Genomic DNA, 27,941 nt, shown 5'->3' with positions numbered 1-27,941 from the left:
AAATCCTCGCGCAGATTCGCCCAGGAGACTGGTTTATCTCTCTCGATCTAAAAGACGCATACTTTCAGATCCAGATAACTCCCCGTCACAGGCCATTCTTGAGATTCGCCTTCGAGGGTCGAGTATATCAGTACACAGTCCTGCCGTTCGGCCTGTCTTTGGCACCCCGTACATTTACGAAATGCATGGACACGGCCCTCGCTCCCCTGAGGAAACAGGGAATGCGAATACTGAATTATCTGGACGATTGGCTTATTCTAGCGCAGTCAGAGACGGAACTTGTGTCTCACAGAACAGCGCTTCTCAGCCATCTGGAGGAGCTGGGTCTCTCGGTCAACTGGACCAAGAGCTCGCTATCACCCCGTCAGTCAATTTCCTTTCTTGGAATAGAACTGGACTCGGTGGCTATGACGGCCAGACTGTCGGAGCAGCGCGCGCGCCGCATCCGCCTCCTCGCCGCATCCCTCCAAATAGGCAGCCGGGTTCCGCTGAGGACATTCCAGCGTATCCTGGGGCATATGGCCTCAGCTGCAGCAGTGCTCCAGCTGGGTTTACTGCGCATGCGCCCGCTCCAACGCTGGCTGAAAATGCGCGTGCCCCACCGAGCCTGGGCGGCCGGCGGCTTGCGAGTCAGAGTGAATCAGGGATGCATTTCAGCCCTGCAGCCCTGGCTGGCAGCCGAATGGTATCACACAGGAGTGACTATGGGAGTGATTTCACACCGGAAAGTTGTCTCGACAGACGCTTCCAACCTAGGTTGGGGAGCGCTCTTCGAAGGCAGACCGGTCTATGGCCGCTGGTCAGACCAGGAGAATCTCCTACACATAAACTGTCTAGAGATGCTCGCGGTCGAGAAAGCGCTCAAACACTTCCTCCCATTCCTCCACGGTCACCATGTTCTAGTCCGCACGGACAATACATCGGTAGTGGCCTACGTGAATCACCAGGGCGGTGTCAGATCAAAGATGCTCTGCACCCTGGCGGAACGCCTCCTCGTGTGGGCTCAGCACTCTCTGCGCTCGCTGAGAGCCGCGCATGTGCCTGGCCACCTGAACGAGGGCCCCGACAGACTGTCCAGGGACAACGTTCCCCCTGGGGAGTGGTCTCTACACCCCCAAACAGTCCAGTCACTGTGGCGACGGTTCGGCAAAGCGAAAGTCGACCTTTTTGCGTCAAAAGACAACGCTCACTGCCCAGAGTTCTTCTCGAAGAACGAGGACGCGCTGGCCCAGATCTGGCCCAGCGGCCCGTTGTACGCTTTTCCCCCGGTCTCTCTGCTGCCTCAGGTCATCGAGAGAATCAGGGAAGCGCGCCACTCAGTGCTCCTCATAGCCCCATGCTGGGAGAACCAAGCTTGGTTCCCGGATCTAATACAGCTGGCAGACTCAGCCCCCTGGCCGATACCGGTGAGGAGAGACCTCCTCTCTCAAGCACGCGGATCGATATGGCATCCCCATCCAGAGCGCTGGTCTCTGCATGCGTGGAGCCTCAACGATTACACTCTAATCTGCCAGACGGGGTCATGAACACGATCATACAATCTAGAGCCCCCTCTACGAGGCGGCTCTACATGTCGAAATGGTCAGTGTTTAATACATGGTGCACTGCTAAGGGGCTCGATCCACAGACATGTGGGGTATCGCGAGTACTGTGTTTCCTTCAAGAGCTACTGGACGCGGGCAGGTCCCCCTCCACGCTCAAAGTCTATGTTGCGGCCATTTCAGCGCTCTCGGTTTCTGAGCAGGGCCGCGCATTAGGAAGGAACGAGCTCGTCATCCGCTTCCTTAGGGGAGCCAGGAGGATGAACCCCCCGCGACCCCCCTCGGTTCCTATGTGGGATCTCTCTCTGGTCTTGGAGGCCCTGAGAGCGCATCCCTTCGAACCCTTGGAAACTGTGGATATGAAATACCTCACGCTCAAAACCGTTTTTCTGATAGCTCTGTCGTCAGTCAAACGAGTGGGAGACCTTCTTCACGCGTTATCTGTTAACGCCGCGTGCCTCGAGTTCGGACCTAATGACTCCAAAGTCATTCTCAGACCGAGGCATGGGTACGTTCCAAAAATTTTGGGCACTCCCTTCAGAGCACAGGTCATTTCCCTCTCAGCCCTGCCGACGCACGGCAGCGAGGCCGATAGTAATCTCCTCTGCCCGGTCAGGGCGTTGAGAAACTACATTTCACGGTCCGCCGCTTTCAGGCGCTCGGATCAGCTCTTTGTTTCGTTTGGTGGGCGCACCAAGGGTCTCGCCGCCTCGAAACACAGCCTGTCCAGATGGATTGTGGACGCTATTGCTGCTGCTTATGCGTCTAAAGACCTGCAGTGCCCATTGGGCGTTCGAGCTCATTCCACTAGAGTTATGGCCTCGTCGTGGGCATGGTCCAGCGGGATTCCCATTCATGACATTTGTGCAGCGGCAGGCTGGGCCTCCCCCTCCACGTTTGTTAGGTTTTACAACCTGGATGTTCCCGCCTTGCAGGCGAAAGTCTTATCAGTCTAAGTCTCGCGTATGCCAGCCCACTATCTGTGCGCGGGCTACGTTGTGTGATTTAGCTCTACTGGTTGAGCTGCACTATGTAGGGAATTGTCAGTTAGGACCGGCCGTGCCGCTCCTAACCCCCTAGTGTGTGCTTATGTACGGCGCTAGCCCTCTTCGGGCTGCCCGGCTCTCCGCTATCACGTTCCCCGGGCTCTCCCTGGGACTCATTCAGTGGATGCTGGGCGCGCACGGCGTTGACAAGGGCGTTCCCGTAGCGTAAGCAACTACGCAATACGAGAGAACCTCTCGTAAGAGAACGTTTCGGTTACTCACGTAACCTCTGTTCTCTCTAGAAGAGGGAACGAGTATTGCGTAGCCCGCCGTGCTCGCGCCACGAGCTCATTTCGCTTCATGCGACAGAAACCAGAGAAGCAGCCTCCGAGCCCTGTTTATATACGCTAAGCCACACCCCTTTTCGCGGGCTGTGACGCATTAAGCGCGCCAAGCGCGCTCATTGGTCGTGACGTCACGCCAAGGGCTCAGCGGTAGGCTGCTGCAGTTGCCGCAGGGCAGCCAATGGGCACGCTAGTTAGCTTGCCCTAGGTCTGCAGGCTGCCGCACTGCGTTGACAAGATTATAAAAATTAAGGATAATTTTTGGCTTCAGTATCTCGAGAAAGAAAGGCTTTCCCGTAGCGTAAGCAACTACGCAATACTCGTTCCCTCTTCTAGAGAGAACAGAGGTTACGTGAGTAACCGAAACGTTTGTTTTCATTAGGCACAAGTGTTCCTTTGTTTGAATTTCCCGCCACTCATCAGTTTCCATGGACAATAATCATCATCACAGCTGTTCGTCATTGAGTTCATCACCTTGTGTATATTAGTTCCTCACCTTCACACAGTGTTTGTCTGGACTATACTTATGTTAGCCTCAGTGTTAGTTCGGACTATACTTATGTTAGCCTCAGTGTTAGTTCGGACTATACTTATGTTAGCCTCAGTGTTAGTTCTAAGCATCTGTGGAATACCTTTTGGAATATCTTAAAGTTGCATAAGGTGCCCAATTTGAGGGAGTTAAGTATTTTCAAAACAACAGTCATTATACTGTTTATCGTGATGTTCCGTATGTTGATTAAATTTAGTGACATTATTATTATTTAAAACTATACTTACAGCATTTATGAATTTCTTTGAATTCCACTTCAATTCTACTTTCCAATTTAGCACGTTTGAATTACAATTCTACATCCTATTTGCTTCCTCAAATCCAATCCAATGCAAGTTTGGAATATAAATGTATAAACAAACAAATAAATGCTATATATGGTTGAGGAATTCAGACAAATTGTGCAAAGATATATATATATATTTTTTTTTATTAAATGTATCACATTTTGTTTTTTTATTAAACTGTGTTTTGAATCATCATCTTCTGCTTCTTCATGGTCTGCTTGCACCTTGCTGACACAATTCTAATAATTTGTTCTAATATAGAACATTTATACTGCTGCTTGTGTTTGTTTCATACACTTTTTAAAATAAGTTTTGACTGGTGCTAATTCACACTGCAGTCAAAATCTGGCAGATGTTGGGCAAAAGCAGTTAATCTGAAGAACAGGCCTTAGGCAAAAGGATTCAGAGTATTCCATAAGTGTTTACTTTTTAACAAAATGCAAAGCTTTTTTGTAGATAGATAGACAACTGGTTATGTGTTTGATTTTAAATATAGTTTGTTAAATAAGCACAGATGTTTTTTTTTTTTTTTTTTTTTTTTTTTTTACAGTAACAACACAGTGTTTATGATTTATGTGTTTTTCTGCCATTAGTATTTTATCTACAGTTGCATTCTGGGACTGATCTCCTGCTCAGTGTTTCTGAGGATCAACTATGAGCTAAAGATGCTAATCATGCTAACAGCCGTGGTGCTTTACAACGTCATCATACTTCAAACACACGCATCTCTGCTGGACGAGTACAGCAAGTTCCTCTACAAAACCGAAATCCTGGAAAGGTGAGTGCTTGTAAAATACACTTGATGGTCAGAATTATGTAGAGACTCAAAAAATACACAAATATGTGGTTGGGAATGGACATTAATAAAAAGTTAGTCCTTCCTGTGCTAATATAAGAGCTTCCATTGCTCTGGGTAAGCATTGCACTAGATCACAATGGCCGTGATTCTCTCATTCAGACAAAAAAGCATAATTGAGGTCAGGCACGGAGAGTGTTGGGAGTTGGGTTGCAGTCAGCATTTTAGTGCATCCAACAGGTGTTCATTGGGGTTCAGGTCTATACTTTTTTTTTGGGGGGGGGGGGGGGGTGTCTATACTCAGGTCTATACTTTTTTTTGTTTTTTTTACAAAAAAAGTTCTTCCACACCAGACAGTAAATCATTTGTTTAGGATCTCACATTGTCACTCTGGAACAGAAAACATCTCTCCCCAAACTGTTGCCACACAGTTATCCAGATGTCATTGTGTGTTCATTATGATTTGTTTTTACTGAATTTCACTGGAGCCCATTAAGTGTCCACATACAGTACTTTTGGCCATGTAATGTAGCGTGTGTTGAATATGTTGCACCATAGTAATTGTATCAACTTCTGTATCAATCTCTCACATTGTTTCAAAACTTTACATATTATTTAGCAGGTTATTCCCCATTAAATTTGGCATATTGAATAACTTATAATTTAATGTAAAGGTATTTCTTATTATTTTTCATTAGAAGCCAGTATATAAAAATCAGTGTTTTAAGGTTTTTTTTTTTTTTTTTTTTTTTTTTTTTTTTACAGTAAGCCAATGTTGTCGCTAGTCAAATCTGATCTGATAAGGTTATCATAGGCAACCATGTGTATATATCAAACCACATTTTTAGTGTGAACCAATTCATACAATTATCTAAAAACTCTTGATGTTTTGGTCCTTTATCCCAAAACTAGCTCAACAAAATGGATTTGCTTCACGCACAACAGTTTCCTGATGATTACTGTTTCCGGATGTTGAAAATAAATCAGTGTTAACCAGCACAGACACTTCCTGTTAATTGACAGCTGTGGTGGACATGGTCTGCTGGCCATCTTGGGCTACAGATGACACAATTTGTTAAAATAAAAAATAAAAATGATGCTGGCAAGTCTTATATCTCTCTGTCTCTCTTTTTCTTGACAAAACAAGGCCAGGAGTTCTGAAAGACTTGAAAACAATGGGCTCTGTCTCTCTCTTTATATTCTTCGTCACCCTGCTTGTTCTAGCTAGACAGGTGAGTTATTTTTATAAACCAAATCATTTGTGGATTACAAGATAATAGTGATGAAATAGTTGGTGAAATAGTGATCATTATGTTAAACATTTATTTGCATATTGTATGTATGTACATGTGCTAAATTTTTAAATACACTTTCCAGGGTTGGGGCACAATTCAGAATTGAAGAACTGGCTTCCTTTCTCACAGTAAATGAAAAAAGAAATTTGAATTTAAGTTGCATAAGGTGCCCAATTTGAGGGATTTATGTACTTTCAAAACTCTTTATTATACTATTTATCGTGATATTCAGTATGTTAAGGAAATGTAATGACATTATTATTTAAAACTACACTTACAGGAGTTATGAATTTCTTTGAATTCCGTTTCAATTCTACTTTCCAATTTAGCATGTTTGAATTACAGTTCTAAATCCTATTTGCTTCCTCAAATCCAATCCAATGCAAGTTTGGAATATAAACTTATAGAAATAAATAAAACGCTATAGATGGTTGACATCAGATTTTTGCCATAGTTTCTAAAGGATTTTAGCCAAGAGAGGCCATGCAGTAAAATTAATTTAACACAGGCAATAAGTGTTAAGAACAATGCAAAATTTTAAAAGTTATTATTGATCATATTGTATTGATTTTATTGTTATCCACAATTAACTTTTTCTGCCAAGTACTACAGGTAAATAGTGTAAGTTAGCTGTTTGCTATGAAAGGTTCGGCCTTGGGTATGTGTTTATCTGTAGCTTTGAATATATGGCTTATGTCATTTTAGAATTAAAACAATTTATTTCATGAAATATTATATTCCATTCCATTCTCTTGGTGCTTAAACGGAATACGGACAAAATATTATAGTCTTTAAATTTCTATAATTTTTTTTAAGCAACATTTGAATTTAAATTGATAGTTAATTCTTACAGAAACAACAATAGCAATATATAAAACGCTGTTTCATGATTCCTTAATTGCAACTGCTAGAGACTGATTATATTAGAAGGAGGGACTAGGTCATTCTAGTAAATATTTTATTTCATGCTATTTAATATTTTTTATTAAATGTATCACACTTTACTAAAAATTGTCTTGGTTTAGTTTTTAACTTAAATATAACAGTTATGAAGTTAGCGACAGAACTCTGACCTTGATTGCATGGGTGTTTCAGTACATGTAGTTCATTAATATTACTCTGTTTTTAATAATGCAGTGTGACCAAACATAAAGTCAGAACTTGACCAGTAAAGATTTTTTCTTAGAGTAGCAGAGTGATAGTAGAAACAGAAGATGGACAGATTGATATTCAGGGCCACTCTCCTCAGAGTGTTTGTCAAACCTCTCTCATCCATGTAATTTCAGACAGGCATGTTGATTTAATTAACTTCTTTATTAGTCTGTTTATTTCCTTCATGTGGCTTATGTTACAAAGCGATCACAGATCCCAGTCTGTTTATTAAAGGAACAAGAGTGCAGTTTTCTATACCTACTTGCAATAAATTAAGAACCCTTGGGGTTGAATTGCAATGACAAATAAATGTAACTATAATTAAAGTGTAGTTTAATTTATAGTTTTGGTCACTGTGTGAAATCTCCTTATTGATCAGTGTTTTTACACAGTAACATTTATATATACATTATTTGATGTAATCCCCCAAGAAATGAGAGCCAATAAAGACTAGTTACAAAATATAATTCAAAGTAATGAATAATTACAAGAACATATATATTCTTCTTGTTCACAACATATACAGTAGTGCCCTAAAGTAATGTCTGGAGGGGATATTTGCACAATATTTGCTCTTAATGATTCAAAATATGAGGACACTAAACTTGGTTAAGGTATTAAAATGACAACATTAGATGGCAAGATAGGCAAACTCCAGCATATAAATAAATATGGGTTTTATTGTATTATGCTGAAAAGACTCAAAGGAAATACTGACTACAATGAATTGGATGATCTGCATAACTTATCACAATTCAGGTTTATAATTTTCCAAAGGTTCTCAATGGCCAGGTCCTCCAGAATTATGGAATTAAGAATTAAGACCCTTTACGGATAGGATCCAGAATGGGAGTTCAAACCTTGAATGCCGGTCATAGATAATGCCAAGAAGTATACTGTATTGATGAGAATGCAATTGACAGTGTAATCTGATTAATGATAAAGAAACCCAGTATAATATTCTGAAAGAGTTTACCATATGACATTTGATTGTGAAGATGTATTGCAAGCATTTGGAGGTTATTGTAGCCAACGAAGGTATTAAAGGGTTAGTTCACCCTACACATTTATCATTTACTGACCCTCATGTTGTTCCAAACCCGTAAGACTTTCGTTCATCTTTGGAACACAAATGAAGATATTTTTTATGAAATCTGAGAGATTTCTATCCCGTGTAGCCGGGCTTGGGGAAAAAGGAGAGAAAACACGCAAGTTGTTAAACCCAGAGGGTGCGCTTTATTTCTTGTGCAATAGTGAGGATTGAAGGAGTATTGGTGCTCTTGTGCTTCTGTTGTGAGAGTGCTGGAGAAAGTGGAGTGAAGACTGCAAATTTCAGCCAGACAGCAGGGAGTTAGCTTGACCAGCCGAGAGTTCTATCAAGGCTTCTAGGTTCCTTCTCATTAATCACTCTCTGTAAGAGAAAAGGGTAAACAGATGTTAGTGAATGTCTGGGAGAGCAAAAACTCTACTGACCTTTCTTCACTGGTGTTTATATGGCCCCAGTGATGCGTTGGTCGATGGCCGTCAGGTGTTGATTGCTGGTCAGCTGCTCTGTGCGTGTTGCGAGGGGCGACTGATGTCGGAATGATGGTAGTTCGCCACACCCTGCATTGACAAAATAAATCCATGTGAATCGTGCGGTTTAGTCCAAATTTCCTGAAGAGACATGATCGCTTTATATGATGAAAATATTTCATTCATGCTTTTATTCACATATAAACATTGATCAACTCACACATCAGTTATGATCAACGGAAGCTCAAGCATGCTTGCGTGACATGCGAGAACCATTGAGGTTCATGCTCGTGTGTTTCGCAGCACGTTTGAGCTTCCGCAAGAACCAATGAGGGTTGTTTTCACGCGTAAAGCAAGTATGGTTGAGCTTCTGTTCATGTACACTGATTAAGGTTTATACATGAATTAAAGCCTACATTAAATCAGTTCATCATATAAAGTGATCATGTTTCTTCAGAAAAATTCTTAACCGCCAGATTCATATGGATTAGTTTTACTATCTCTTTATGAACTTTTTGAAACGTCAAAGTAGTCGTTGCGTAGCTGTCAATGGAGGGACAAAAATCTCTCAAAAATTTTATTTAAAATATCTTCATTTGTGTTTCAAAGGTGAACAAAAGCCTTACAGATTTGGAACGACATGAGGGTGAGTAAATTATGACAGAATTTACATTTTTGGGTGAACTAACCCTTTAAATCTAAGGATTCAAATAATTTTCCCACCATGCAATGAATGGCATGAAAACAAAATTGTTTGTTATTTGTTTATCTATAATTGTGATAATTTTATGAACAATTTATCCAGAAGTTGAGGTAAATCCAGTATATCTCATTTTCCTGCAACAGTTTGTTTGTTTCTTTTATTTTTCACTGTCTCCAGGTTTAGACTAAAGTGTCATATTACATGTTCTGTGAAAGTACTGGGATTTAATATTGATTTGTCATTTGGTGATTTTGTTTTGCTTATAACCATGATTTTTCTCATCATTATGAAGTTTTTTTTATTTTTTATTTTTTTTTATTTAGGAAATCGATACTTTTATTTAGCAAGGACACATTCAATTGTAAAATACTAATGACAGTAAAGACACTTATACTGTTACAAATGATTTGTTTCCAGTAAATGCTGTTCTTTAAACTTTCTGTTCAAAGAAAGACACTGAATTTTGGTTTGCACACTTTAAGCAGCACAACAAGAAGGTTTCTTCAGCACCAAATCAGCATTTTAGAATGATTTCTTAAGGATAATGTGACACTAAAGACTGGAGTAATGGCTGCTGAAAATGGAGATTTGCCTTCACAGAAAAATAACAATTTGAGATATACTACAATAGAAAACAGGTCCTTTAAAATATTAAAAGGATAGTTCACCCAAAAATGAGAATTCTATCATTTACTCATTCTCAAGTTGTTCTAAACATGTTAGAGTTTTTTTCTTCTGTTGAACACAGAACAAGATATTGTGAAGAATGTTGACAGAATGTTCAATTTTGGTTGAACTTTTCCTTTAATGATATTTTAGAATATTACTGTTATTGACTACATTTTTTATCAAACAAACCCAACCTTGATGAATATAAAAAAAAAAAAAAATGCCTCGGGTTACGTATGTAAACATGGTTCCCTGAGAAGGGGAACAAGACACTGCATCCCCTAGAGGACACTTTGGGTAATGCCTCTGGCATGACCGGTGTCTGGAGCATGTGTGAAAACACGTCAATGAACTTGACATTGGCCGATGACAGCAATGTACTACTGGTGCAACTGGGATTATAAAAGGGCACATGTAGAACACGTCATTAGCTCTTGTCTGAAGGAGGATGTGTGCAGGAATATTTGAAAGCATGGCAAGGAGATGCAGTGTCTCGTTCCCCTTCTCACCCCGGATTTCCACCAACTGTGGAATGGCTGCGGATCGGCTCCGCTGCGTGTCAGCTCCGTGCTCCGCCGTCCTTCAATACCCACCAGGTCCGGATTTGTTGCGGAATGGCTGCGGCCATGACTGACAGCTGAAGTCCTGAGAACCCACGAGATCTCGCGAATTCGCGTATGATCGTGCGATATAAATGCTGAATTGCTGCGGAGCTCTCCGGCATCCGGCAAAAATAGAAGCTCTGCGTATATGCTCCGGAGGGCTGCGGATCGCCGGAGCTGGGACGGAGTCGGAATACAGCCGTTTCGCAGTTAGTGAAAATACAGACATTGACTTTAATGGAAACCTATTGACTTCGCCGCCGTTCCGCAGTTGGTGGCTATCCGGGGTCAGGCAATCATGGTTACATACGTAACCTGCGATGTTCCCTTTTGAATGGGAACTCGAACTGTATCCCCTAGAGGACACTTTTGGGAACGAATGCACACGCTGCCATGCTGAAGGGATGAGTGCCTCATCGGCTGACATTAAAGTCAAAGACTCTAAAGGAGTCCCCATCCCTGAGGTACACACCAGCGGCTGTCGTGACTAATTCCTTATGGCCAAAGCCTGAGCTGCATACCCTATCAGAGAAAGTCTCAGGTTGGTGCTGCAGCGTACTTGTAACAGATGTGGATCTAATAAGCACTTAGCAAATGCATCTGACCAGCTTCTAAAGCTAAATGCAATTAATAATTGCATTTGTCAATCGTCAACACTAGTCCATGAAGTTTTGGCCGAAGTGCAAATATGCAATACGAACTGTGACAATTCTACTGACAGGATTAAGTGTCTAGTGCGCATTTCTACTGAGACAGGCCTGTCTATGGAGACCTAGTTTGTAGTGGATACTGGTTCTGCAGTTTCTATTCTGCCAGAGATTCTTGACTCACCAAACGCAGTGTCATAAACGCGATGTGCAAATGCTTGATTCTGGTCCCTATAGAAAATAATTAAGCCAGAGCAGAGCTCCCCACCATTACTGATCACAGTGTGTTTATATACATCTCCCTTCAAGAACTGACAGCACTTAATCTGCTCTCAATCTTTCACACACACTGAGACAAACGGGTCCCAAAGACAAAGAGCTGATGACGTGTTCTACAGGTGCCCTTTTATACTCCCGGTCACACCAGTAGTACGTCATAGGCTTTTTCCGGCCTATGACAAGTTCATTGTCGTGTTTTGACATGCTTAAGACTGAGGCATTACCCAAGGGGTGAGTTTCCATTCGAAAGGGAACCAAACTTTTAAACAAAAAAAAGAACAGTTGATGAGGTTGATGGGGTCAGCTCATGTTTCAAAAGCATCCGTGTAAATTTATGTATGTGTTGTGCTTTGAGAATAAGATTTTCTTTTAAAAATAAAGATGCTCTGTGTGGTGTTTTTAACTGAAATAGCGCCGTGACCTCCAGTCTCTTTACCTCTGTGTCCTCTTGTAACAGAATGAATATTACTGTAGGTTGGATTTCCTGTGGAAGAACAAATTCAAGAAGGAATGTGAGGAAATAGAAACCATGGAGAATCTCAATCGCGTTCTGCTGGAGAATGTTCTGCCAGCCCATGTAGCAGAGCACTTCCTGGCCAGGAACTGGAAGAATGAGGTAAGAATGTAGATGGAAAGAATTTATTTCAACTTAAGAATTTCTGCAATTTGTATACTGTTTGTATGCATCCAAATTCATAACATGCTGAAAATAGTATGATATTCTGAACTTCAAAGGTACCACAAAGGTGTACTGCAAAGTTATAATATGTCCTAATACTTTCATGCTGGCTTACACCAAGTAAAAGTACTTGACCAGCGCAAACAAACTTGTGATATGATTTAAAGCACATCAGACTATGGCTTGAATTTAGATGCTTGGGAGTGCTTGACAACTGCAAGGAGTTTTCTTCTGTTGAAATGAATGCTTTGAGGGAAAATTTATTGAGATTACACTTTTTAAATAATGTTTTATTTTTGTTTAGTTTGAAAGTCAGTCTTCAGATATTTTATACCTGAGCTTCCTTTTCCTCTGTGAATGACAGGATCTGTATCACCAATCATATGACCTGGTGTGTGTGATGTTTGCTTCTATCCCGGACTTCAAAGAGTTCTACACAGAATCCGACGTAAACAAGGAGGGTCTTGAGTGCCTCAGACTGCTCAACGAGATCATTGCAGACTTTGATGAGGTAACGTATCGCTTCATTTATTTTGTAGGAAAAAAAGAGCTGGTTCCTTTTTTACTCTTGAACTTTTTCCCATTGAAGTGTACTTCAAACTTACTGTGGTGTGCAAATTCTGCTGGAATAGCATTCACTCATGAAATTCATCTGATTTAGTCAAAATTGAAATGTTATTACCATGATGATGCAGTCCTTTTTCACAAATCAGTTTTGATGGTTTGTTTGATGTTAACTCTGCTATGGTTATGTTGTATTTCCTGTGTAGTTGCTCTCTAAGCCAAAGTTCAGTGGAGTGGAGAAGATAAAGACCATTGGAAGCACATATATGGCAGCCACTGGACTTAATGCCAGCCCAGGACCAGAATATACACAGGTATCAGGAATGTATGGATTCAATCAAGTCTGTCTGTCTGTCAAATTATAAAAAATGTCTCATGGGAACATGACTTCGTCTACTTTTATTCATCTAATATAATTTTCTTGTAATTCTTGTAAAATATTGACAACTCTACACTATTAATTAAGATATATGAAGTAAGTCATTGGTGTGAGTTCATTGTTTGGTAACACTTTATTTTGATAGTCCACTTTAGACATTCTACTTACTATAACTAACTTTGCAACTACATGTTAGCTACCAGTCATTAGAGTATTAGTTGACTGTCTGCTTAACACTTTATTTTGACGCAGAGCATGTCATCTTATTCTAAAGTTAAGTTATTCATAGTTAGTAGAATGTCTAAAGTGAACTATCAAAACTAGAAAAGTGCATTTCCGGAGGAACTGCAAAGTGTGCTTGCTCTGGTGCGGTTCAGTAACGTTAGCAGGTAGTGGATAAGGGTGCGTTGAAGTTTGCTTGATGTGAGAATTTCAACAATAGTACTTTTTTCAAGATTGTGCATATAAAGTTAGGCAAGGCCAAACAGCGTTATCCATGTTGTTGATTGCATCGCTAGAGTAAGCTAATAGTGAAACTGATAGCGTTCTTCATTTAATTACAACATGAGGACTGACGGTAGGCTATAAAAATCAGCGTTTCTGTGTAGGTGATGACAGTCTTCATTTACTGTATCCAATAAGCCAATACAAAACTTACCCAGCTGTTCTGTGGTTGAGTGTTCCCTTTGATTAGGAACAAATTTACTATCTCAAATTAAGGTCAACCGTAATTAGCGATGCTTTGATTGCTGCTGTCAAGATGGTTGTCATCACCTACACAGAAACGCTGATTTTTATAGCCTACCGTCAGTCCTCATATTGTAATTAAATGAAGAACGCTATCAGTTTCACTAGCTTACTCTAGCGATGCAATCGCAAAACATGGATAACGCTGTTTGGCCTTGCCTAACTTTATATGACATATGCGCCATATGCTAGAGTTACACATCCCGCTGCCATTTCAGGGCTTGAATTTCGGTGCGGGAATGTGGGGATTGCGCATTTACATTTACATGAATAAGCAAAATGCTTTTTAATGCCCCGCGGAAACCCTGGCTGATCATAGCTGTACAGGGCGCCTTATTATTTTTCATCTCCATAAATATATCTAGTAGTAAAGCCAAGGCCGTAACCAGGGTTTGAAAATTAGTGAGGTCTGGGGTGAGGTGCAGGGCCGGATTAAGAATTCAGAGGCCCCTGGGCACAATGTCTTGTAGGCCCCCCCTAAGGCAGGCCAAATGTATAGTTTGTCCAAGTACATTTTAGGACATTAAAAGGAACTTTGTTGTACTATGCTGGAGTAAAGTTAATAAATTATCGTTTTTTCCCATAGGATTTTTAAAACTATGTTGGGTAAACCTCTGTCCCTCTAGGGGGGTTCGGGGACATGCTCCCCCGCAAGAACATTTTGTACATTTTAAAGTTAAATGCATCAGTCTGGTGCACTTTGAGAGCTCAAAATTAAGAGCTTCAACGGGCTACAACCATAGACTGTAAAAAAATGGCTTCAACCCATGAACTGTGCACAAAGAAAAAGCATTGACTTGTACCTAGACATTAAAGAGGGCTCAAACATATTTTTTATTTATGATATAGAGTCTCAGTCTACATTAAATTATCACTGGTGTTTTAGGACGCCAAACAATTAGTATAATAATATAATAATGATTTATATAATTATTCCTATGACATAAAATAGCCTATAAACGTACTGTATTAAATGAAAATGAATATTTCAAAAGTATATTTTACATTACACTATAGGAAAATTACAATACTTTTGTCCTAATGTCTTCTTCACTTGCAAGAAATAAACTCTTTGATCGCGTGAGCAAAGTGCGCACTTTTCTTTAAATCACGCAGCACAAACATAATGCCTATATAGGATACTTAAAGTCTTGTGCTGTTTTATAAAGCACAAAACCATATCACGGTTTCGATTTTAGTTCGTTGGCAAAATATAACGCTAGAGACCTTTATGTTAGGCTATACATTTTACATCTCATGTGTATTGGGAAAAGGGAGAAGAGCGAGTTCGGCAAAAGGCGGATTCGAACTCGAGTCGAACGCGTCAAAAACTACTTTGTTGTAAGCACCTCACGCACGCTCTCAAGCCCCGTTCACTGTTCTACATTCTCGCAGCAACATGAATTGCAAACACACATGTGACGTGGTTTAAACGGCTAATTAATCATTCAGAGAGCTTGAAATTTTATTTTTGAATACAAAAAAAATTACCGAGGTCCGGACCTCGGTGAAATCATAGCTGGCTACGGCCATGAGTAAAGCTAATGCAAGGGCTAGAAATCTATTAATCTTTTGCTGATACTTCCTTGTCATCATGGCGATCGGAGTTCACGGTTGCATAGCAACGACAGACGCCACGGGACAGCAAGCGCTTGTGGAAAGGAGAGAGCGGCGCGCTCGCGCTTTCCACTTGTTTTTACACATCTAGAGAGACGTTGTTAATTGTTTGAGCATGTGACTGCACGTTTCTCCTTGTTTTCTGTTGTTATGCGCAGCATATTTCCCGCGCGCACAAACACAGCCACAGACAATTAATTGTTCGGTTAGCGAAGAAGACCGAATGTATGATGCATAGGCTAATAACCTTTAGATCCCCCCCATGTGACCCATGTAAGCGGTGGAATTCCCTCCCAGTTTAAAAAACGAAATTCAGGCCCTGCATTTATTAAGGCAAACCTAGTAAAAACTAATGCAGTCTATACACTGACTTGGCAGCTCTGTGAAATGTAATACAACAGTGCCACCTACTGTCTAAATGCATTAACACTAAAAGTCTGAGTTGAAACCTAGACATAGGTAAATGGGTTTGTCAATTAGCCTGAAATAAAAAAAAATTAAAACAATTCAGATCTTGTACATCCTCACATTGGAGTATCGAGTTAATGTACAAAGTTTGGTTTCGATACGTGACAGCGTTCCTGAAATATGAACTACTTCCTGTTTTGGCGACTACGCCGCCGATTTCGTTTGGCTGTGACGGGCAAACGCTTCCAAAAATCAAAAATCCTTCTAGTAACTTTTGTGAGGCTTAGTCCAAGGATCATGTACGTCCAGTTTCGTGAAGTTCGGACCAAATTTGTGACCTGTGAAACTTTAGTTTCGCTTTCTGTTCAATCCACTATGGCGGACGAACGACATGGACTTGTGATGTCATCTTCGCGAGCAACTTACACCGGTACTGACCGAACGTTTTAAAGTTGGAACGGTGTCTCTGTCTCAAAGGGCCTAGGCGCAGGAGCTGGCCAAAATTTTTCTCCCGGGAATAATAATAATAATAATAATAATAATAAGAAAACTTAAGAAGAACAATAAGTGTGCGCTTTCAGCAAGCACACTTAATAAAGTTAAACCCATTGTTTTTGCCGTTCGTGTTTGTAGGAGCATGACAGGCAGTACATGCACATTGGTACCATGGTGGAGTTTGCCTTTGCACTGGTGGGGAAGCTTGATGTCATCAATAAACATTCCTTCAATGACTTCAAACTCAGAGTGGGTGAGTGAAAACTCAATGCAATGGCCATGTCTCTGTTAAAAAATGCTGTAATATAAGTCTTTAAGTGTCTCTTATATATTATGTAATATATTACGTATTATTTAAAAAGAGACAAATAATACAAATGAACAGTGATTCATTGAGTTTTAAGGAAATGTTTTCAACATCATTAGGATATATAAAAATGAATGCAAATTTTAATGATATATTAGCTTTTTGGAGATTGTAGATTTATTTGCAAATATATATTACATTTTCTATGTATTTTCTATTTCTATGCATTTTTTTCAGTAGTAAGTCTACTGAACCATATTCACAGATTAAAATCTATGAGACCTAATTTTTTTTTTTTTTTTTTGTATACTCTGGTGGACAACATTAGTATTACAGCCTTCATCTATCATTCCCATTCATTAATATAAATGGCTAATCTTTTAGAATGTTCAGTTAGTCCCCTGAGCAAACAAATAGTCATTATGGGACAATCCCACAAATATATTGGCCTATATCTACAGTTAGACAATTTTTTTTTGTCAGGTGGACACTCAATTTGTGCAAATCAGACAAACATCCTAGGACAAGTTCAGGCATTTTTTTAGGGCAGAAAAATGATGACGACGACAATGGTCCAAAACATACATCTAAATCAACATGATGCAATGGATTTAGCAAAGAAAGATTATCGGCCCAGACCTAAATCCTATAGAAAACAGAATAAATAGAAACAGAAAAAAAAGAACAGATCTGGAACATTTCACTTTTATTTTGCCTCTGTCCCAATTTATTTTGGAGTGTGTTGCAGCCGTCAAAATCAAAATGTTTACATTTAGAAAATACAATTAAGTTGGTCAGTGAAAACACTGGATTTTTCTTTTTCTTTCTACTTCTGTTAAATAAAGGTTAAAGAGATTTAACTACACTTCTGCATTATTGCTGCTGCTGCATAGCAAGTATGGATTGCTACTGGTAATAGAGACACGGACATGCTGCTGTGAGCATGTAAGATGCTGCTGCGGTGGCATAGTTAGACATATATAAACCCCGTAGCAGACCTTGGCAGGTGGAGCTGGGGGAGGTGGAGGGTGTCAGAGGAACTCTTAATAGCACACTGCAGGACTAGCTTACAGCAAACAATGAACTAGACTGTTTAAATGTTGAGCAAGCAATCTCATTGGCTGCAGGATCAGCGGAGGCCAATCAGCTTGTGCCATGTGTTAATGATGTAATTGCTTGCAGATTGCAGCTAAAGAACAGCCTGCGCCCTCTAGAGTTTCATGACTGAAATAAATGTAATTTGCAGTAACCTGTATATCACCATCCATCTGCAGGTATTAATCATGGGCCTGTGATAGCTGGAGTGATAGGAGCTCAGAAACCGCAGTATGACATCTGGGGCAACACAGTGAATGTCGCAAGCAGAATGGACAGCACAGGAGTGCTGGGAAAAATACAAGTAAGATAAGATGTCCCGTTCCCCTCCCCCCCTTCAAGTCCTTTTAATAGATATTTGATTCAAGGTAAAGTAACACTCCATGTAAAACCAGTGGGATTCTAGACAGAAAAATTGCTCATGCTTTGAACAACGTGCAGTGCATTGACCCATTAATACATTTAATTCCTTTGTGTGCGTGTATGTGTTTGCAGGTTACAGAAGAGACAAGTCGTATCTTGCAGACGTTAGGCTACATGTGCACATGCAGAGGAATTATAAATGTGAAAGGGAAAGGAGAGCTCAAAACATACTTTGTCCACACTGAGATGAGCCGGTCGTTATCCCAGGGGAATGTAATGCCATGAATCATACAACACATGCAATGAACTGCAGACATCCACAAAACAGGAATAAAAGAGACATTTGTAAATAATTGTGCCTAGTCTTTAGATGCACGAAATATTGGATGTATTGAAAGTGATACCATTTCTACCGTATCTCATAGGCAGGGTTTGTGCACAGGGTACTGTAAATATGGTAGCAATTATTTTGTAAGAAAATCAAATATAACAAAAAGTGTTTTGATGTTTTAACACCATTTTTTCTTTTTCTTTTGTAAAAACTTCATTAAACTTTATATGTACTTGTCTTTTTGAGAGCATCTTTATTTTTATGTTTGACAAGGGTTTGATATATTGTAGTGCATATTACAGAATACAGGAATAAGCTAGTACTTAAACTTTTTTTGTGTCGTGTCACTGACATGCTGTGCATGATATGTGTGACATATTTACACCATTGGCATATAGATGTAGCTTTGGACAGTAGCGCCAAATCCCTATAAGAGTTGTGAATGTAATATAGTATTCTATGTTTGTATGTCTGTGTCATGTTTTCATTCATAATGAAAATATTTCCCGTTATGTATTTCATTAACAGAAGGTGCACTGTTTAGTTGCTCTTTGCAACCTCAAACCTTTGTGCGCGTTCTATGTGAATTGGTGCCGGACCACTGCCGTCAAGTCCTGAGAGGTGTTTGTACATTTTCTCTATTGCATTATTGTCCCAAGTGGATAAAATATCAGCTGAAAGAGCACTACAGGTAGATTGTTAGGACTTTATATTTACCCCTTTAATATATTATTGTTCAGTTGTAGTTGGATAAATGAATGAGGTCCTGATGTGGCCATGTCTTCGAAAATGTTTAGAGCCAGTTTAGGACAGAAAATGGATGGATCTTGTTGATCTAAGTAGGGTCACAGGGATCTCAGACCATAAGAAGGGAAACACCCTGTCCAGATGGGGGAATTGTGGGGGAAATTGGAGCATAAATACCAACACAGAAAGGCCCTCTGCTTCTGTCGGGACTCAAAGCAAGGACCTCTTAACTGTGAGACTACTGTATGCTATAACACCCTGAGTCACAAGATGTTGACTTAAAATGATTTAATGAAATTAAATTTTAATGGCAAGATAAAATAAGAGCTGCACAAGACCATTTATTTCGAGAGTTTTTAATCAAATCAAACTTTTAAAACATCTTTACAAACAGCAAACAATGGAAACGTCTTACATATTTGTATTCCATTTTCCTGGGTCCTGTTCCACAAAGCTTTAGTAACTTGAACCAAGCAGCTGTGATCACAGTGACATCTCTGAAGAACTTCCCGTCTCTGACATTTCAGATTAAAAGAGTTTAGAGAACCACGCTTTATTTTTAGAGATGGACAAAATTAGATTTTTTATAATTCAAGAGATGTAGATTTCCATCTGGTGATTTCATTTGTTCCACTTTAAATTATATTTTTGTACTTTGCCTTTATCTGCCTTAGAGTTGGTGTAACATCTAATAACAGTAATTATATGATGCTTTGGGATATACAGTGCTTTGCATAAGTTTAGACACCCATGCTAAAGTTGACTAAAAAGAGGAATAAAAAATCATCTTTTGGAAATTGAACTTAATGCCTTAAACAAAAAAACTTGGACAAATCCAGCCTTTAAGGACACCAATTTTCTTTGTGAATGAATAATGTATCGTAAATAAATAAATGTTCTTCCTTAAAATACAGGGTGCATAAGGCTGGACACCCCTATGTTAAATGCCCATAGAGGCAGGCAGATTTTTATTTTTAAAGGCCAGTTACTTCATGGATCCAGGATACTATGCATCCTTATAAAGTTCCCTTGGCCTTTGGAATTAAAATAGCCCCACATCATCACATAGCCTTCATCATACCTAGAGATTAGCATGGAGTACTTTCCATAAGATCATCTCTCAATGCAAATCAAACCAGCTATTAGGCTAACTGAAATAAAACCATGCCAATCTCTAGGTATGGTGAAGGCTATGTGATGATGTGGGGCTATTTTAATTCCAAAGGCCAAGGGAACTTTATCAAGATGCATAGTATCCTGGATCCATGAAGTGACTGGCCTTTAAAAATAAAAAATCTGCCTGCCTCTATGGGAGTTTAACATAGGGGTGTCCAGAGTTATGCACCCTGTATTTTAAGGAAGAACATTTATTTATTTACGATACATTATTCATTCACAAAGAAAATTGGTGTCCTTAAAGGTGGGATTTTTCCTAATTTTTTTTAATTAAGGCATTAAGTTCAATTTCCAAAAGATGATTTTTTATTCCTCTTTTTAGTCAACTTTAGCATGAGTGTCTAAACTTATGCATTGCACTGTATATATATATATATATATATATATATATATATATATATAGTTGAAGTCGATCCTGCTCTCAAGAGAATAGAATCGCATTGTCTTCATGTTTCATGTGACTGAATGTCATTTTCTTCAGAAATAATTACAAATTTGTATTTAATTTAGTCAACTTGCAAAAATCCAATAACCAATCATGAGTTTCTTCAACTTTGTGGTACAGGCCCGTGTTTCAAACATGCTTGATGTTTTCTTTTTTGTGCTAGGATGACATTTGACAAGAAAAAAAATTTGGTTACTGTGAAGAAACCATATATGGAGAATGGCTGCATCCAAAAAGCATACTCTCCTGTAGGTACTTATTTTTAAGTATGTACTTTGTGAGTGCTAAAAAAGTATGCTCTACATAGTATGAATGTAATCCATACTTATCATTATCATGTGACCTACCAGCATCACTTCACTGCCATTCATAAATTCTCTCCCGTGGCCTCATCATGGGATAGTAAAGTGTCCATCGTATGCACAATTCAAGATCTCGTCTGAAGTAGTACTTTTTGTCTACTCTTTTATGAGTACTGTGAATTTGGACATCTTTTGTGATATATTGTTTCACATATATAGTAGGGAAGTATGTGATTTTGGACGCAGCCTCTTTACCGGAGATGAAAAAATACACAAGACTGTTTACTGTAGGACAAGCATGAATACGCTTCAGCTGAGCTGTTAAGCAGCAGGCTTACATTTGGCCTTTAATCCTCAGGTTCATGCATTTAAAGACGAGACACAGCAGATGGTGTTGAGAGGCACTCAGAAAACTATATGACAATGTGTGACTTGAAAATATTTATGATGGATTCACAGGTTTAGATGTCAAGTTGGAATCGTATGTGTGGTGTAATTGAGAGCTGTACATGTTTTATTCAGATGCTCAGGGTAAACATCGGTAAAAATACAGAAAAAGATCAGAAAGCTATCTGGGCACATATGTATATAATCATTTTAAAAGATGATTATTTGACATCACACAGCAGGGCCACTCCTCTCAGGATCCAGTATTCTGGAGGCTGACTGGTTCTCAGGTCAACAGCTGCGATATAGTTCAAGTCTGTTCGAACAGGTTTCTTATATATTGGACTTGAGTATAAGCGAACATCTTTGACACCTGAGGAAAGATAACGATTCGGTTCATATATAAAATGAATGTAACGTTTTGGATGCTTTTACTACAAACACATCTATGGAAGATTGTCTCTACCACGGAATAAAAAGTAATTGCTACTTTTTCATCTCACAATTCTGATTTTTTTTTCTTGCAATTGAGTTTGTATCACAAATCAGTTTTTTTTATGCTCAGAATTGCAAGTTAATGTCACAATTCGGACATTACAACTCGCAATTGCGAAGAAAGAAAAGTTTATATCTCTAGCACAGTGTTTCCCAAACCTGTTCCTGGAGACACGCCAACACTACACATTTTCAAACTCTTCCTAATCAAACACAGGCAAGGGAGATATCTAAAATGTCTACTGTCGATGTGCCTCCAGGAACAGGGTTGGGAAACACTGCTCCAGCATGCTAAAAATAATGCTCTAGCATTGACTAGCATTCTACCATTTCAGCCAAATATAGATATAGTTGGAAGCGTCTGGTTATAGGTGGTAATCTAGGATTATTCTTCAACCGAATTATTCTTCAATCAGATTAATCATATATTTGATGTTACAGACTTTGAATTTGGGTCCACAAAAGTGTGCCACACAACATCCCACTTTTATTTTTCATCTCTTTCTTGTAATTTATTTCTGATTGAACATCAGAAGGTTATCCATCAGTTTTAAATGGCATTCTGTTGTTCTACTCCTTTATTTGAAATGTTTCCCTTCCAGTTGTACCAAATGTTTGCTGTTTGTCTTTGCATTTTAAAGTATTGAGGTATTCTTAACGCATTATTAAAGTATTTTATTTATATATAAAACTCACCATTGTTCTCTGCGTACATCCTGACCACAGGCATCATCTCGAACAGTACTTTGGGTTTGGAATCAATGAGCTTGCAGTTCCTGCGATCCCAGCCGGCCCCTTCCAGGTACAGACCGTAGACATACACCCCCTCTGAAGGAGGCTGCGTGATGTCATCCTTCATCCATTTAGTAACTTCATTACACAGAACCATACGGTCTAACGCCCACCCCTTGTTAGCACGAGTGATCTCCTGTTGAGTTAGTGACATGATTAATAAGTAGATCTGCGATATATAATTATAATTTAATATAATAAAACTAAAAAAAAAAAAAAAAACAGCATGTCTCAACCGGTAAATGTTTACTTTCAATAAGAGGCCCAACATATTAAGACTAGTTTTAGCTGTGTTGCTATGTGTCATGAGAGTAAGACAAGCAACTGAGGAGACTAACACTCTGTCTAAAGCGAATGCGAGCATCTCGCTTAAAATAAACCCATTCAATGTTTGCATTGGGCAGTTTTTTTGACATGATGCACCACCCAGCATACCCGGTTAAATAAGTCACCGCTCGCCATTGAATTATTTATACTATATATTGAAGTAATTCAATATAATTCACACAACATATATAGTTATTCAACTATTTAAACATGCCTCCCTGACCTTCAATTAAAGCAACAGATCAATATTGTGATAAAAAAAAATTACAGCTTGCATGAAACAGGATTCATTTTAATTAATATTGGGCACCCATCCTGTTTTCTCTTCTCAGCTGCGTTTCTGTATATATATATATATATATATATATATATATATATATATATATATATATATATATATATATATATATATATATATATATATACATATATATATATACACTCACCTAAAGTATTATTAGGAACACCTGTTCAATTTCTCATTAATGCAATTATCTAATCAACCAATCACATGGCAGTTGCTTCAATGCATTTAGGGGTGTGGTCCTGGTCAAGACAATCTCCTGAACTCCAAACTGAATGTCAGAATGGGAAAGAAAGGTGATTTAAGCAATTTTGAGCGTGGCATGGTTGTTGGTGCCAGACGGGCCGGTCTGAGTATTTCACAATCTACTCAGTTACTGGGATTTTCACGCACAACCATTTCTAGGGTTTACAAAGAATGGTGTGAAAAGGGAAAAACATCCAGTATGCGGCAGTCCTGTGGGCGAAAATGCCTTGTTGATGCTAGAGGTCAGAGGAGAATGGGCCGACTGATTCAAGCTGATAGAAGAGCAACTTTGACTGAAATAACCACTCGTTACAACCGAGGTATGCAACAAAGCATTTGTGAAGCCACAACACACACAACCTTAAGGCGGATGGGCTACAACAGCAGAAGACCCCACCGGGTACCACTCATCTCCACTACAAATAGGAAAAAGAGGCTACAATTCGCACAAGCTCACCAAAATTGGACAGTTGAAGACTGGAAAAATGTTGCCTGGTCTGATGAGTCTCGATTTCTGTTGAGACATTCAGATGGTAGAGTCAGAATTTGGCGTAAACAGAATGAGAACATGGATCCATCATGCCTTGTTACCACTGTGCAGGCTGGTGGTGGTGGTGTAATGGTGTGGGGGATGTTTTCTTGGCACACTTTAGACCCCTTAGTGCCAATTGGGCATCGTTTAAATGCCACGGCCTACCTGAGCATTGTTTCTGACCATGTCCATCCCTTTATGACCACCATGTACCCATCCTCTGATGGCTACTTCCAGCAGGATAATGCACCATGTCACAAAGCTCGAATCATTTCAAATTGGTTTCTTGAACATGACAATGAGTTCACTGTACTAAAATGGCCCCCACAGTCACCGGATCTCAACCCAATAGAGCATCTTTGGGATGTGGTGGAATGGGAGCTTCGTGCCCTGGATGTGCATCCCACAAATCTCCATCAACTGCAAGATGCTATCCTATCAATATGGCCAACATTTCTAAAGAATGCTTTCAGCACCTTGTTGAATCAATGCCACATAGAATTACGGCAGTTCTGAAGGCGAAAGGGGGGGAAACACAGTATTAGTATGGTGTTCCTAATAATCCTTTAAGTGAGTGTGTGTATATATATATATATATAGAGAGAGAGAGAGAGAGAGAGAGAGAGAGAGAGAGAGAGAGAGAGAGAGAGAGAGAGAGAGAGAGAGAGAGAGAGAGAGAGAGAGAGAGAGAGAGAGAGAGAGAGAAAACAACTTTCCCTAAGTTTATTCTCAGAGCTGCAGGTGTTGGCACAGAAACACAGCTGAGAACAGAAAACAGGATGGGTGCCCAATATTAATTAAAAGAGTCCTGTTTCATGCAAGCTGTTTACCCCCAAGGCATTAGCTAGAATGCACCCCACTGAGCAGTTCCCTCACAGCCCAAAACACCTCTAAACTCACCATTATTGATTCTTCTAGGGATAACATGCATTTAGAGACTAATCGGCCACTTGAACAAGCATGTTAAGGGAACGTTTAACCCAGATGTCTGACATAACATATTATTTGGTGTAAAACATCAATAAAATTCAAACAGGATGCATCGATATTCCGTTTAATCCAGTAAAGCCTGGCATACAAAATAATAGTCAGATTTTTTTTTTTTTTTAACGGAACAGTTTATTCAGCCTTTAGACAAAATATATTTTTAAAAAGTTTGCATAGGTGTTTTTTGTTCAGTATCATATTTGATACATCAGGCTTTATTGGCTCATATAGTAGCACCTCACTCGACAGTTGCTGATCTTTATATGGCCAAAAAGTAAGATTCTGATAGCTGATAATGTAAATCAATGAGATTTTTTATAACAGTAATGCAGACTATTACATCAAATTCATATAAATATGTCACTATATTATTTGTATTATATACAAAACATATAATACACTGCAATACAATGATGATTAAGAGATGTATGTACAAATAAACGTTCCTCAAAATCATGATGTATCATATTTGATCATTATTTGAAAGACAATTTTACCATGTTTTTTTCTAAAACATGATCTGTGTATAATCAAATAAACCCAAGTTGATTCCAGTAAATGTTTATCTTGAAATATTACTAACAGTATAAAAATTATTCTTACATTTACTTGATAAAAATCACTGTTTGTATACCGTTTTTTAGAATTAACTAAAGGTTTTTTTTTAATTGCTTAAAATGTATAAAGTATCAGAGGGTAGCAGGCATGTAGTAGACAGTGTACAACAGGTTGTTTAACAAAATGTTGTTTATAATTTGAAGGACTTACACATTTGCATATCAAATATACATAAAAAGATACTCTAGGCTTTATAGGGTTAACATCTACCTTGTAAAGGACAGAATTAAAACTTGTTGTTGAGTAAAAACAATCAACAGATCAGGAGGGAAATGAGTACAAGTGTATGTTTAGCAGAAGTGTTCATGTGATAGTTACCCACCTGTCTCATAGCTGTCAGGAAGCCCTGTGGGTTGAAGAAACCTGTCATCCAAAAGCAGTTGGGTCGTCCCTCAAAAATCCAAGAGTGGAACTGCCGGTTACGCTCCAGCAACTCTGTGAACCAAAACCCCAATGTGGTAGAAGCCCAGGAGGCCTGCATACACACACACACACACACACACACACACACACACACACACACACACACACACACACACACACACACACACACAAAAACACAAAGGCAGAAGGTCAGTTGAGCAGAACCACAGTTAACACGCACAAAGACAGAGTGACACTTAGCAAATCCAGATCTTACAGAGATGTTTGAGGCTCATGGATGAACTCCAGCCGACACACACAGATACACACAGGATAGGGTTTTCACCCTGCTCTAGGCTTTCAAGCACTAATGACTAAAAACCACCATAAAGTAAAAGAGCTCTTTATGTGAAGATTTTAATAGTCTACGGGCCCTATCTTGCACCCAGCGCAATTGACTTTGTACACCGACGCATGTATCATTCCTATTTTGCACCCGCGCAAAGCGCGTTTTTCCCTCCACAGAAGCACGTCGCTAAACTAGGGAATGAACTTGCGCTCCCTGGGCGGTTCAGCGCAAAAAAGGAGGCGTGTTCCAGCGCAAACGTTCCTTCATGCTATTTTGCAGGTTTAGAAAACAATTGCGCTACTAACCAGGAAAAAATAGTTTAAAGTCAGTGGCGCGTTGCGCATGTTATTCATATGCTATTTTAAGGGCGCATGCTTGGCCATAATCAATGTAGCGTGTGCACAACGCGAATACACTTTGATTCTCTCATCTACACAGAAGCAGCAGTTTTCATTTTTGCAAATCATACATTATTACGATAGATAGATAGATAGATAGATAGATAGATAGATAGATAGATAGATAGATAGATAGATAGATAGATAGATAGATAGACAATTTATTATAAAAGCATACATCTAGCTTACACATTTACCCAAATTATCATACGCCTTTTTAACCGAAGTTAATTTGGGTGTGTTTCTCCATCCCCAACGTCCCTGACGAGAACGCCGGTCTCCTCGGCTGTGAACCGCTCCTGGCGCGCGCCTGGCAAATCCGCCGTTATAATAGCAATCCGCCATGGAACAAGCGCGCCTGCTCTTAAAGGGAATGTGAGATGACGCTCTGATTGGTTTATTTCACGTTACGCCCAAACCACACCTATGAGTAATGAAGCTACTTCAGACCAACCCATTTTAGATTTGCGCCTGGCACAAGAGTCATTTATCCCGCCGGGAAAATAGCAACAGCGCCAAGACCCGCCCACAAAGTTACTTGCGCTTTGCGCTTTGACACTTGCGTTTCAGATCGTTAAAATAGGGCCCAATATCTTTGTATCAAGACAGATTTGACATGACAACAACAGTGGGAAAGATTTATAATGAATAACAACTTAAATTTCTGTTCAGCACAGAATGCTGTTGTATAGCATCAGAAGACTTGGAATAAAGTCTATATGATCAAATGGACTACTTTTATGGTTCTTTTATTGTGATGTTTTTTGTCCTTTTTGCAGTTTGTCAGGAAACCATATGCATTGTCCTCAAAATTTCCCATTTTGTGTTCCAAGGAAACTGTTTCATACGTTTAGCTTGAGACAAAAATACCATACTTTGGATAGGCTTACACCGTGTAAAAGTACAAAACAGGGCATATAAACGCACAAACAGGCATTATAAATTCACATATAAACACACATGTTCAGATGCAGGGTAAGTTACAGCTTGATTGTTATTCAGCAGGCGTTTTCAATTAGCTCATGATTAGTTCAGCTTGAGTAGCATTTGAAAAGCAGAGTTAAATGAAGCTGTTTTGCTGCAGGTGAGCTGATGAGGTGTTTAAGAAACTTAAGCCCTGCA

The 27,941-nt window shown here is 39.4% G+C and overlaps 2 protein-coding genes across 2 annotated transcripts in view; one reads left to right on the top strand and one right to left on the bottom strand.

The window, feature by feature from the left end:
- Positions 1–19,410, top strand: part of adcy2a (adenylate cyclase 2a) — a 207,921-nt gene extending 188,511 nt beyond the window's left edge. Inside the window, exons 18-25 of the mRNA XM_081387821.1 lie at positions 4,302–4,486; positions 5,652–5,736; positions 11,824–11,982; positions 12,410–12,556; positions 12,816–12,923; positions 16,394–16,508; positions 17,837–17,961; positions 18,153–19,410. Coding sequence (XP_081243947.1) covers positions 4,302–4,486; positions 5,652–5,736; positions 11,824–11,982; positions 12,410–12,556; positions 12,816–12,923; positions 16,394–16,508; positions 17,837–17,961; positions 18,153–18,305 — 1,077 coding nt within the window. The 3' untranslated portion in view covers positions 18,306–19,410. The remainder of the gene's footprint in view (positions 1–4,301; positions 4,487–5,651; positions 5,737–11,823; positions 11,983–12,409; positions 12,557–12,815; positions 12,924–16,393; positions 16,509–17,836; positions 17,962–18,152) is intronic.
- Positions 19,411–20,875: 1,465 nt separating this feature from the next.
- Positions 20,876–27,941, bottom strand: part of dnah5 (dynein, axonemal, heavy chain 5) — a gene marked incomplete at its 5' end in the record, with an annotated part of 161,185 nt that continues 154,119 nt past the window's right edge. Inside the window, 3 exons of the mRNA XM_081387820.1 lie at positions 20,876–21,781; positions 22,600–22,831; positions 26,032–26,184. Of these exons, the coding sequence (XP_081243946.1) occupies positions 21,630–21,781; positions 22,600–22,831; positions 26,032–26,184 (537 nt within the window). The 3' untranslated portion in view covers positions 20,876–21,629. The remainder of the gene's footprint in view (positions 21,782–22,599; positions 22,832–26,031; positions 26,185–27,941) is intronic.

The sequence above is a fragment of the Scardinius erythrophthalmus genome (genome assembly GCF_964197995.2).
Source record: "Scardinius erythrophthalmus genome assembly, chromosome: 16".
NCBI lineage: Eukaryota > Metazoa > Chordata > Actinopteri > Cypriniformes > Leuciscidae > Scardinius > Scardinius erythrophthalmus.
This window is presented reverse-complemented; position numbering and strand designations above follow the sequence as displayed.